Below are 13172 nucleotides of genomic sequence, written 5' to 3'. Positions count from 1 at the left end.
CAGGCACTGTAAAGCCTCACAAGTATCACTTCACCTAACATTACTGGGATGGATTCAATGCCATGTTGGATTCCTGGCTGGTTTTCCTTGCAGCCAATAGGAAAAAGAAAATACATCTCCTGTATCTCTATGGGACCATGCGTACTATAATAAATATAGCAGTACACTCCCTACTAACCTGGTGATACAATGTGTTCCAGTGTTAGGCTCAGGGAGCTGCAGAGCTCACTCACCTCCATAATCTCAAAGTGATTTGGTTCAATTTCTTTATTATATTTAGTGATCAAACCGTGATGCTTTGTGCTTGAGTACTTCTCAAAGACAACACTAGTGCTGAGCACTACACCTGCCCTGCAGCAACTTTCTCTGTGCGGTAGAAGTGCTGTTGTCTTTGGCCTCAACAGTGCACTGAACACAACAGATCCTAGGGCTGTGCGTTTGCGGTGGTGATGGTGGACAAGGACTCTTTTACCTCTCCCCTTACCAAAGGGGATTCCAAAATAAAGGGGAAAAATGTCAAAAATGCCATCGCACAATATGACTGGTACTGCAGTCACTGGACGGCTGTCCAGTGGAAAAGATCTAAAATGAGACTGGCTCTACAAGCACAGCTAATGGCAGAACCGGGCTGGTCTTTTTTCCGACTATGGTCTTTGGGGGCAGAAACAACATTTTAATGACACTCCAGTTGAGCAATGGCTAAAGGATCTTGACCCAGATCTCCTTTATGTATTATTATTTTTATGTATGTATAAATGTATTATTTTTGTTATCAAATAGTGGCAGACAGCTAAACAACTAAAGATGTTTTAGACCAGACCTATAAATACCTCCTACTCTGTTCATAATGACACCCTAATCTCAAACTGTGTTTTGTAATTTGTAAAGTAGTACTAGAGGCGTACTAGTCACATACTACAAAATGCCGTATCAGTAACCTGAAGCTGGAGACCATCGCCTCAGCCTCTCTTATCTTTTCTATGCAGGGATCTCTACCAAGGAGGTAGGTGTGTGTTTTAATAATACTTGTGAAATGGAAAAGGAGGAGTGGCTTGAAAATGGGGAATATTTACTACTGAGTGAAGGGGCTTAGGGAAATTTAAAGATGGGTTTAGAAGTGAAAAACTCACAAAAGATTAAGACCATTGCTATTTCCGAACTATGGGGCATATTTACAAGCCCTACCGCCACCTCGCGCCATCCTAGCATCGTTTATTTACCATAAGATGGAGTTAAGGAGGCCATTTCCCCGCGCCATATTTACAGAGTGGCTCAATGCATGCATGTTGCCACTTTGTTACCCCTTGCGCCACATTATGCCAGCGCCAGGCAGAATGTATGCAAGGGGGGTGTTCATCTGCAGGGAGGCCTGTTAAAATGGCCCAGTAAAATTTACAAGATTTCACTGCATCATTTTTTTTCGTCATTTTTAACACCTACCCAAGGCCTACCCATTGGTCTATGGCTCTCCCTGTGCTTTGCTGTACTAGTTCCAAAATTGTTTGCACTATAGCAGCAAAGCGCCACAACAGCACCAAATATTTTGACACTGTTGTGGTAACGACTGCCACGGTGCGCCGTATTGTAAATATGGTGCAACCATGGTGTCGTTTGGGGGGCACAAGAAAAGTGGTGCATCTGGACCGATGCTCCACTTTCATGTAAATATGCCCCTCTATGTTTAAACTTCCTAGAGCCCTGAAGCTCTAACAACGAGCTCATGTGCCCTGGGGGCCAGCCTTGCAGTAAGTCAAGGTCCACAAATGGCCACACATAGGTAACTGCAATACATTCCCACCAAAAAACGAAGCCAGCAGAAAAATAAAATCACAGCCCATATAAATTAATTTTAAACAAGTTACATTATTTCAGCATTAATTACATATGTATGTGTGTGTGATACAAATTACATATATGTATTGATTAATTACTTTATTACAAAATTAATAATACTTAATTAAAAAATGAAATTAAAGTGTAAACCCTAATTAAAAAATAAAAAATGATTTAAATAAGTAATAATTTTTGACAGCATTAAATATTAAAATTTAATAAATATATCAGTGAGGGTGTTTTTACAAGTATTGTTTAAATTGTATTACTTATCGTTTAAATTAATCAATTATTTAATGCCCATTTTATTTGATGAGTTAATGTACTGTAACATTTTATTTATTAGTTCTAGGTTAAAAATACATATGAAAAATTAATTTGCATTAAAATATTTTGTATCTTTTTTTTTAAGTGAATCATACTTTAATAATTAACCCTATATTAAAGTGTATTATACTTTAATAATTATCCCTATACCTCTCCGTAATGAGATCTTCACCAAAATGGTGAGGATCTCCACCTATGTGTGCAAAGTTACTAGTAGTAACTTAATACTCATAAATATTATTATAGGAGGCTCCACCCCCTGATCTGAGGAGGCAGAGACGTGTAAGTCTACATTTAGAGGTAAATCTACATTTGTAAGTGTTGAATAGCAGAAAAAAATGAAGATATACTTTTTGATTTGTCCTTCTTGTCCCAGTTAGTTCTCCCTGTGTGGAGAAGTGAAAACTGGTTTTGACAAAGCTTATGTTAAACCTGCACTAAAAATCAGCACAACGATCAGCTCAGAGTTTCACATTTAGGAATCATGAATAAAATATTTTCCGCACTTCTCAATAAATTCAGACAGGCACAGAGAGGCAATGTTCTGTCTGCACTTATGGGCTGGTATTTTGCAAGGTCTGTCTGTCTTCCAGTTTAAGCGCTGACCGAAGCCGCCTTGTTAGAACAATGGGTTGTTAAGACTGGCATTTCTCATTTCTATATGTTTTGAGGGTTAGGCAAAGTGGGCAATTGCCCAGGGCATCCACCTTCAAGGGGCTCCTGGATAAGTGAACGTTTTCTCTACTTGACGTCTGTCTATTCTATTTTGTTATCTAAACTTTTCTGTCTATCTTTACTTCGGACTTTGTCTCTCTCTCTCTCTCTAGTGTCATCTTAAGGATTTTGGGGTCCCAGACAAGACATATTTAAACAAAGTTTAATATACAATTTATCATTGTTGGCTTCATGTAGGCTTGAATTAGCAAGAATTTGGTAACAAAAGTTTAAAGTTTTTCTGAACGTGGCCCGCCCTAAAGTATGTCTTGCCCAGGGCCCTTACAATCCTTAAAATGGCACTGAGTGGGTTCGGTTTCCTGGGATCCACAGGAACCTATAGGGAAGTACAGTTCTGCTGTATTACCTGCCCTCCACTACCCTTTGCTACTTACCTCACTGGTGTCTTGTATGTCTCCTCTGTTGCAGACGTCCAGCTCTGGTGCAGGTTCCTCTCGTTGACTTCCCATGGTTCAAAGGATGATGGTGTGGTGAACGAATACAAGAGAGTCTCTTCCGCCAACCAGAGATCGCAGGACTTCTTTCTAACTGCATATAACCATTGTGACTCACTGTTGTAATCTGCACTACTCAGGGACAGGGCCTTTTCTGCTTTCAATCAGGGATCTCTTTCACACTGTGGTATCCACAAACCCATTTTAGCTCACTCACTCCCTGCACTTGTGTGGAGAGTGAAGGCTAACTCTGCATTTCACACAGACGTTAGGTACACCGAGGCATGCACTTACATATCTTCCTATGATGTGCAGCCTGCAGTGTAAGAACCTGATGCCCTTTTAGAACAATCAACCTTTCTTATTTCACAGTTTGTTTAAAAAGAAGGCAGATGACCTTCTTCATTTGTGAATGGTCAGTTTCTTTTTCTATAGAGCAGCCAGGGGGAAATTTCACCAGATTGGTAGTAGCCAACTAGGATGTTTCTCAGCGACAATAGCATCAATCAATTGCCTTGTGATATTAGTGTCAAAAGACCAAAAATCAAAGAAGTACATTTATGCAAATGTGAACTTTAACCAATTGATTCTGTGATTAAAACTAAATCCATCAACAGTATTGATTGTTTTATATAGGACTGATTACTTATGTGCTGATTACTTTTCTGTGAGGCTGTGGGGGTGCGGAGGAGGTGTATGTTCCTATGCTTTGATCTTAGGGTCATATTTATTAGAAAGTGGCACAGTGCAGTGCAGCAAGTCACCTTGCTGTGCTGCATGGCATCATCGAGAAAGGTCAGGAATACGCTGTATTTAAGGCATATGCTGCATACCTGACTTTCCCCCCTGTGCTGGTGCACAATGGGCTGCCTAACGCTAATGCAGGCACCCTTGCACCATGGTGCAAGGGTACCTGCATTGCATGCAGGATTATATTTGTGCAGGAAGGGACACCTTCCTGCACAAAAACAAATCCTCAGAGGGGCTTGAATGCAGAATGCAGCACACATAGAAAGAGGAAAATGTAGAGAAATAAGGATATTTCTCCTTGTTACGCCTATCCTAGGGGGCATAACGTTTTGGCACATTCCCAGATTTACAAATCCTTGTAAATCTGGAAATGCATCAATATCCATGGGAGTTGCTTGGGAACACCCACCACAATGCTCATGGAACACCTACCGAGGGCAGAGTAAGGCAACTTAGCGATTTGCGCTGAGTTGCCTTACTCCAGAATTTTGAAGCCCCTCATAACCACGCAAAGTGGCTTAAAAAATCTGACTTAGAGGTTTGCGTCATGCATGTACCATGGTGCTTGGTGCAAATCGGACGCAACCCTTTCATAAATATGCCCCTTAGTGTATTACTCCAAAAAATAAACTACTCTGCAGGAATGTGTAAATAATCTTACTTTATCAATGCATGGAACACAGAACTCCCCCAGGCATGTCCAGCATTTTGATCTCATTATATCACAGCATCCAAAAACTATGAGTCAATACACTTTATTTAACTAATGGAAAATTAACTTAGAAGTGGTGCACTATTTTTGCCTTCAAGATTGCTGAGGCATTTTCTTCAGAGAACATTCAACTCTTGGTGGCCCACCACGCTCGGACAACCCCCTGACCACGCATGCAATCTCAGCATCATCATCGACAACGTCACCCTCAAATGACAGAAATACGCAGTGACCTCCTCCTGCTCCATAACCTCTGCATGCTATAGAAGATGTACAAATGAATCCCCATTGAAACCAGAAGGACAGTGACCCAAGCCATCATCACCAGCAGACTACACTACAGAAACACCCTCTTCGTCGGACTCCCTGCCCAACTCCTCCACCGCCTCCAGACCATCTAGAACACAGCTGCTAGACTCATCCTGGATCTCCCCAGGTGGCCTCAAATCACCCCCAACCTCAGAGGTCTCCACTGGCTGCCTGTGCACAAAAGGTACACATTCAAGGTCCTCACCATTGCATACAAAGACCTCCACAACATCAGACCCAATTTCATCAACCACAGACTCTCCTTTCACCGGCCCACTAGGGAGCTCCAATCAATAACCCTCACCCATGTCCCAAGAGTTAGATGCAGCTGCAGCGGAGGACGTGCCTTCTCCTACCACGCAGCCAAGATCTGGAATGACCTCATCTGTGGACCACGCACACCCTCATCGACTTCAGGAGAAAGCTCAAAACATGGCTCTTTTAGGAGTAGCTACAAGATTGTAGGGACAACCATCAACGCATGGATACCCCCTCCCGGGATGATAAGCCACACTTTATATATCTAATGACTGATTGATTAAAAAAGTAGAGGCAAAGCTGAGGTCTTGCTTCTTTTTAACAAGCACCACTAAAACAAATAGGTGTAGTTTGTAGCTTGAAATGCTTGTCAAACCTATAGAATCTGGCAATGCTTCATCTTTCACGCATAGCTCTGCACCTGCTCAAGACATGAGATTTAAATGCATAGAAAACACACAAGAATACCCTCAGCCAAATGTTTTGATAAGCTGCAATTGGCACGTTCCTGGTGCAGTCTGCAGTACCATAGGATGTTACTAGAGGTTATTCCTTGAGTCAGACACTGGCCCTTTCTGTAGCAGACTGCAGGACCATAGCAGTTAGAGGCCCCTCAAGTCAGATACAAGTTCTTTCTGCAGCAGGTTGGCAGAACTTGGGTTGTAACTAGCGGTCCCTCCAGCGAGGCACAGGTCCTTTCTGTAGCAGGCTGCAGGACTGTAAGTTGTTACTAGAGGTCCCTAGACCTAGAGAGTAGCAAAACCCTCAATTGCAATTTTTTTCAGCAGGACAGATCATAGAGAGGGCTTGGTTTCAACACAAGTACTATAAACTTGCTTCACTTTTTCACAAGGTTTTTTTTGTCCTATATAAATAGGTCAATGCTGGGTTATGCAGGAGATAGTCATTATCACTGCAATGAAAGCACTCTGGTTCTGAAGAAATCTCCCTAATATTTAAACATAGTACTGGTCACCTGTATGTACAAGAAACACATTTTGGCCCAGATTTAAGAAGGCCTGGCGCCTCCTTGCACAACATTAGCATAATTTTTTATGATGTTAATGTGGCTCAACGAGGCCAAATTCGGTGCACCAGATTTACAAAGTGGCACAATGCATGAATTACGCCACTTTGTAATACCTCCCGCCACAATATGTCTTGCGCCAGGCATAATGTATGCAAGGAGGGCGTTTTCCCGTTAGGGGGACCGCAAAAATGGCGCAGTGGAATCTATGAGATTCCACTGCATCAGTTTTAGCAGCTATTTTTAACACCTGCACAGACCAGGCATTAAAAGGGGGCACACCATTATTCTTAATGGCCCCCTATGTACTTTGCAGGATTAGCACCAAATGTTTTGGCGCTAATCTTGTAATGAACAATAGCGTCATAAATTATGATGCTATTGTCCCTAACCTGTGCCATGGTGCGCCTTATGTTAAATACGGTGCACACATGGTGGCGTTAGGGGGGGCGCTAAGCAGTGCAAGAAAAGTGGTGCTACATATAATGCAGAACCACTTTTCTTAAATTTGGGTCTTTATTCAATATCCAGCACTACTCGTTAACTCTTTTCTAGAAAATGTTTTGCGATGCCAAAGAGCAATGAGGTAAGGTGGCAATGTGAAGGGAGGCAAGGATGAACCAAAATCAGGAAAGTGTGGAGCAGGAAAATAGAGACAAGGGGGCTTATTTAGAAGCCGCCGTGCGCCACTCGAGCGTCACTTTTGTGACGCTCCTGTGGCGCACACTATGGGCCATATCTACAAGGCTGCATAAAGCCACCCCGCATGGCTTTTCATGGCCTTGTAGATGTGGAGTGAGGCAACGCAGTCCAAGTTGCTGTGTTGCCTCACCCTGCAATAGGGAGGTATGCCATGGGCGTTATGGTGAGTGTTCCCACGTAACATCATGGCATTTGGCAGATTAACAGATTTACAAGATTTCATAAACCTGGGAATGCGTCAAAGACCTACGCCTCCCCAGGGGAAGCGTAAGGGAGGCGCAATGATGAGAAATACCTTTATTTCTCCTTGTTCTTTCCTTTTTCTATGTGTGCTGCATTCTTCAGCACACATAGAAAGAGGAAAAAACCTCTCATGATTGTTCTTGTGCAGGAAGATGTCCCTTCCTGCACAAAAACAATCACCACTACAACGCTGACACCCTCGCACCAAGGTGCAAGGGTGCCTGCCTTTGCGCATGGCAGCCCATTGTGCACCAACGCAGGGGAAAGCAAAAGAATGCATTGTATAAATAGATACTGCACGTTCCTGCCCCTTTTTTTTATGCAGGGCAGCGCAGCAAGAGTCCTTGCGGCACTGCCCTGCGCCAAAACATTGTAAATGAGGCCCAGGGATTGTAGGGATAGTTCTTGGAGTGCAGCTCCAAAAGCAAAGCGATGGGGCAATGTAACCTTCTATGAACTAACATAGCATAAAGGACAGCTCGTTCAAGCACTGGTGAAAGAGGGAGAGAAAGTGATAAAAGAAACAAACAAGGTGGGAGGACGAGGAAGAAACTGATGGAAACAAGTTGTGCAATACTAAGGGCCTGATTTAGAGTTCCGCTGACAGGTTACTCTATGGCAAATATGTGTCCACCATATTACAAGTCCCATTGGGTATAATGCACTTATAATATAGCAGACAGGATGTTTGTCACATTTGTGACAGAGTAACCTGTCCACGAACTCTACATCAGGCCTTAATTCTAGAAGCCCGCCACTAAAACCTAAATGGAAGAGTAACAGAGGAACGTGATCTTCCACAAAATGCCGTAGGCTTGATGGACCTCTCATCCATTCAGTGGTAAACCATGAAAAACTCATGAGAGCAAATGGCTGAAGGAGGCTCACCCAGTGCCTACTCTCAATATCTGTATGCTTATTCTTATTGTGGGTTTAAGGTATTCATGACATAGACCAACCTAGACAGATAAAACTGACTGTAGAAAGACCTAAAAATAGCTTTTTGAGGATGCATGCAGCCGAAATTAATGCCTTTTTCACTGAGAGTTTTTTCCATTAGGATCAATAAAAGTGGGATGACATAAAGTGAAATTAGTGCCAGACATGCATTTCTTAGTAAGACCCAATATGTTTAGTAAACTATAAATTCTATCTACAGCCCTATAGATAAAACTATAGAAGTGCATGTGTGATTTGATGTAAGTGACAAACCCAGGAAAGTGATGCATTGAAATTTCCTCCTGAATTATTAAACCCAGAAGTTTGCACTGATTGAGGCTGGATCGTAGACAGTATATTATGGTTTGTGAAATTCTATATTGTGACTTAGTAAGGGTAGATCTGAAATAGAGAACCACTGTGAAATTCATTCTTTGCAACCCATGTCATGGAAAAAGAAAAGCAGATAGTGCTGTGCTCTTGCAAAAAAAGTTGTGATTTATTATTCATGGTATTTGATTAAGGGCCTGATTTAGTGCTTGGTGGAGGGTGTTACTCCGTCACAAACGTGACGGATATCCCGTCTGCTGTATTACAATTCCATTATAGCCTATGGAACTTGTAATATGGCGGACGGGATATCTGTCACGTTTGTGACCGAGTAACCCCTCCACCAAACTCTAAATCAGACCCTAAATATATAATATACAGCATTCCCAATGGTTTTCTGCAAGCACATACGATTACCAAAAAAGAAAAGGGAAAATGCTGATGCATGGGCTTATGTAATGGCAGCCGCCACCAATCAAAAGTATGTGGGGGGGGGGTGTAAAAATACTTTTTTTTTAAAGTACCTGCCGCTGCTGCTCCCGGTTCCACTGCCAGTTACTCCCACTCCTCCCGGCACTCACCACAAATGCACAGACCACCAACCCAATCTAGACACTGCTCTCATGCTGTACCAAGCATGAGAGCAGTGCCGGGATTAGCCTGATTGGGCTGGTCTGACGCTCGCTCAGGCACAGGGAGCCTCTGCCATTTCTCCACTCAGCTTTGCAATACAGCTGGTTTGGAGAAAGGTAAGTGCGCACAGCGGATTGGCCGGCCTAAGACAGCCAGCCAAACCGACATGCGCACTTTACAGTGCCTATCACTCCTCCTCCTTATGGCCTGGTCCCGCCCTGTCCTAGAGTCCATGGCTGTCAGAGAGACAGCGACAAATAAAATGATAATAAAATTGTTTTATTATCATTTTTTTGTCTCTGCCTGACTCCGAGTTGGGGTTTGACGCGCCTCCACTATTACGGAGGAGCCACCCCTGGGCTTATGCCGTATCCATGTTATCAAGTGTATTTTTTTATTTTACAAAAAGACGTTTTTTGTGTAAAGCATGAGTGTACGGATAGAAGCCTGTATTACCCTACTGTCCTGCTAGATGTTGATTTGCCAAATCGCCAAAGGTAGTGGAAGTGACATACCCGCCTCTTTCCCAAACAGTGGTATCACTGGAAGTGACATCATGTGACCATAAACCCTGAAGACGTCACTCAAAGTGATGTCATGAAACATTTACTCTTGATGCCGTCGGAAGAAGTAACGTTATGTGACCTGTGAATGAGCATCCAGGATAGTTTTCTTTAATACAAGCATATTTCGTGCAGATTACAAAAGAGAAACATTGAAGGGATCTGTAAGCTTTTCCGTGAGAGGCATGTCTGAGGCATGACCACTCACATCCTTTGCGTGTGACCTTGGTGAATATAATGTTATGCTTGTGGTACAATAATGCTTAGGGTTAGGGAATCGACACAAAATACAGTGTGAACAAATAGCTTGTTGAAAATGTTAAGTAAACAATTGTACTCATGAGTATCAGAATGCGGTGCAGCTATGCAGTAGGATGGAATTTTTTTTACAAAGACAAGTCTGTCATTGGCTTTATCAGAATTTTCTCCAAGTGTACATGTGTGTGTGTTGTGTGTGTGTGTGTGAGAGACGGCAGCAATTTGTGAAGCAAAAAGAAAGGGGCAGATTTATGGAAAGTGACGCTGCACTGAGAGCAGCACCACTTTCCCTGCGCCCCTTAGCACCCCCTACCACCACCATGTGTGCGCCGTATTTAAAATACGGCGCACCATGGCGCAGGGTAGGGGCAATATCTTAATTTCTAATGACACTATTTATGTACTCTGCAGAAGTAGTGCCAAAATATTGGCGCTACTCCTGCAGAGTACATAGGGCCCCATTCTAAAGAATGGAAGCCCCCTTTTAACGGCTACTTTTCAGCACGCGTTAAAAGTGACGTAAAAAATGGCGAAAGAAAATCTCATAGATTTCCTTACGCCATTTTTCTAGCTCCCCTAACAGGGGAACGCCCCCTTCACATACATTATGGCACAGGCATAATGTAGTGCAAAGGGTTACAGAGTGACGCAAGGCATGCATTGGTTGAAATAAGCATTTGTAATGCAATGGGTCTCGCGTTTGCTCGAGTTAGAGCTATTAGCATTGCAAATTCCTAACTGGACTTTTCTTGCCACAAAAATTGAAAATGGAAAGTAAAACAGTTGACAGAAGCAGGTCAATTCAAAGTGCCAAGGCTGCCACGAGTGTGAGCACGGAAGTTATTAGCTCCCTCCATGAATGTCTAGAAAGGATCACAGCTGGGATGAAAGGCAAACCGAAACCGGAGGAGGGGCCATCACATGCTGTAACAGGAGGAAGCATGATGGCTACCAAAATGGTCACTTAGTGAAATCGCCTGGGAGTGAACTCAGCACAAAAAGGAGGAACATTTCACAAAATGCACCAATAAAAATGAAGCATTTAAGACTACCACAACAAAGAATAAAAGCAAGAGTGGGCATGGTTAAAAGCCCACAGACAAATTACAACAGGCCAGAGCGCTTGCACGCATGGCCCTAAAAATGAAAGGCCCTCATTTACGGGGATTTGGCGTCGGGCAGCGCAGCAAGTCACCTTGCTGCGCTGCCCTACACCAAAGTGAAAGGGCAGGAATGCAGTGTATTTATGAAATACTGTGAATTCCTGTCCTCTCCCTCTGCACTGGCACAGTTTCGGCAGCCTAGAGCCACCATGGCACCCCTCCTGTGCTGTCGGCAGGATTGTTTTTGTATCGGAAGGGGCACCTTCCTGCACTAAAACAATCCTGAGAGGCAGAATGCAGCACAAATGGAAAGACAAAAAACTAAGAGAAATACATTTATTTCTCCTTGTTTTGTCTCACCTCAGGAGGTGTAAGGTTTTGTCACATCCCCAGGTTTACATGGTTTTGTAAACCTGGGGAAGTTTTCAAAATCCATTGCACCCACTGCAACGCCCATGGAACGCCTCCTGAGCGCAGACTCCATATCTATATGAAAGTGGCTTTGCATGGTCTCATAGATATAATTCAGTCTGCGCCGCCAGAGCGTCACAAAAAGTGGCTTACAGGCATCACACTGGGATCATAAATTTGCCCTCAACAGTTTATACCCAAAGGGGCCTATTTATGAAAAATGACGCAAAACTGCAATAACGCATTTTTGCATAATTTTCCTTAACGCCGGCTAACGCCATTCCTTAGAGCCATCTTAGCGCCCTATTTATTAAATGATGCAAGATGGAGCTAAGGAATGGCTAGTGTTAAAAAAAAAGACGCTAGCCGGTCAGGTATGGTGTTAGGGAAAATATTGCTAGTGGGTCTGAAATGAGGTTAGGCTGCTTAGCGGCAAAAAATATGCCGCTAACCAGCCTAGCGTCATTTTTATGACGTCCAAGCAGCCAAAAAATACTCCTGTCTAAGTGTAGACAGGAGTCATTATCACCACCCCAATGTCCACCACAGGGGACTAGTGTCCCTGGGCAAGGCCAACATACCCTGTGCCAGACAGGGGGCCCCATGTAAGGGGCCCCAAAGGTACTTAGTAAAAAATATACATTACTTCCCTCAACTCACCTGGGATGGGGTCCCCCTCCTGTAGTGTCCCTTTGGTGTGTGTGGTGGTGTTCCTGGGGCTTGGGGTGGGAATCTCTCTGCCCTTTCCATGGTGTTCCACCATGGAAATGGGCCTACCTGCACCCTAACACCTGGTCTGACCGAGGCATTAAATAATGGCGCTAAGCAGGTTTGACACCATTATTTAGGTCTACGCCCTCCTTGCGTGTAGTTTCTGCACCTGGAAATAATTATGGTGCTAGGGGGTTAGAGTCGTATTTAGGACGGGATCGCCTACCTTGCATCTCATTCCGCTAACTCCAATATTTTGATGCTAACCGGGTCTAGCGTCAAAATATAAACATGGAGTTAGGTTAGCTCCGTTTTAGCGCCAAAATAAATGGCGCTAAAGCGACGCTAACCATCCATAAATATGGGCCAAAATGGTTACTATTTGCTATGCCTAAACACAATGACGCTTAAACATTTTCTGTGGTACATTAAGATAGAAAACAGACATTTGGACAATTCACATCCTGACTGAAACCTTGGGTCTACATATTTTTAAGGACATCTCTTACTGTTTTAGACGCTTGTCTGTCAACCCAGAGGCTGAAGTAACACGACATCTGTGTGTTATGATTGCCTATGTAATTTTAATAAGGAATAAAGAAAAATAAATGGGAATGTAAACTAGGGTGATGAACCTAATCAGCATTTCATCTATAGGTAATTACCTTTCAGTTTTTAATACGTTCTCATCCTTTTCTTGGGTCCAAGCTAGTTCCGGGATGTAAGTGTCTTTATAGAGAGGAGGTGTGGCTTCGAGGTAACATGTTCAAAAGCTGATAGGACTGGCGTTGGTTTTCATACCTTTGAGATCCACAGTCGATGTGCCGTTGAGTTGGTTAAAAAAATACCAACTTTTTTTAAAGTACTATTTGTGATCTATGCTTTATAATTAAT

General features: G+C 43.1%; 1 protein-coding gene across 8 annotated transcripts in view; it reads left to right on the top strand.

Moving 5' to 3' along the window:
* LOC138284854 (uromodulin-like) overlaps positions 1 to 3948 on the top strand; it is a 49031-nt gene extending 45083 nt beyond the window's left edge. For 4 of the 8 annotated variants that reach the window (XM_069224059.1, XM_069224058.1, XM_069224057.1 and 1 more), the window contains 2 exons: positions 987 to 1003; positions 3304 to 3948. In XM_069224059.1, the coding sequence (XP_069080160.1) occupies positions 987 to 1003; positions 3304 to 3358 (72 nt within the window). In that variant the 3' untranslated portion in view covers positions 3359 to 3948. Of the gene's footprint in view, positions 1 to 986; positions 1008 to 3303 lie in introns of all 8 variants that reach the window. The other 4 variants (XM_069224064.1, XM_069224060.1, XM_069224065.1 and 1 more) reach the window with 3 other exon arrangements.
* Positions 3949 to 13172: the final 9224 nt, after the last annotated feature.

This window comes from Pleurodeles waltl, chromosome 3_1 (assembly GCF_031143425.1).
Source record: "Pleurodeles waltl isolate 20211129_DDA chromosome 3_1, aPleWal1.hap1.20221129, whole genome shotgun sequence".
In the NCBI taxonomy this organism is placed as follows: Eukaryota; Metazoa; Chordata; class Amphibia; order Caudata; family Salamandridae; genus Pleurodeles; species Pleurodeles waltl.
This window is presented reverse-complemented; position numbering and strand designations above follow the sequence as displayed.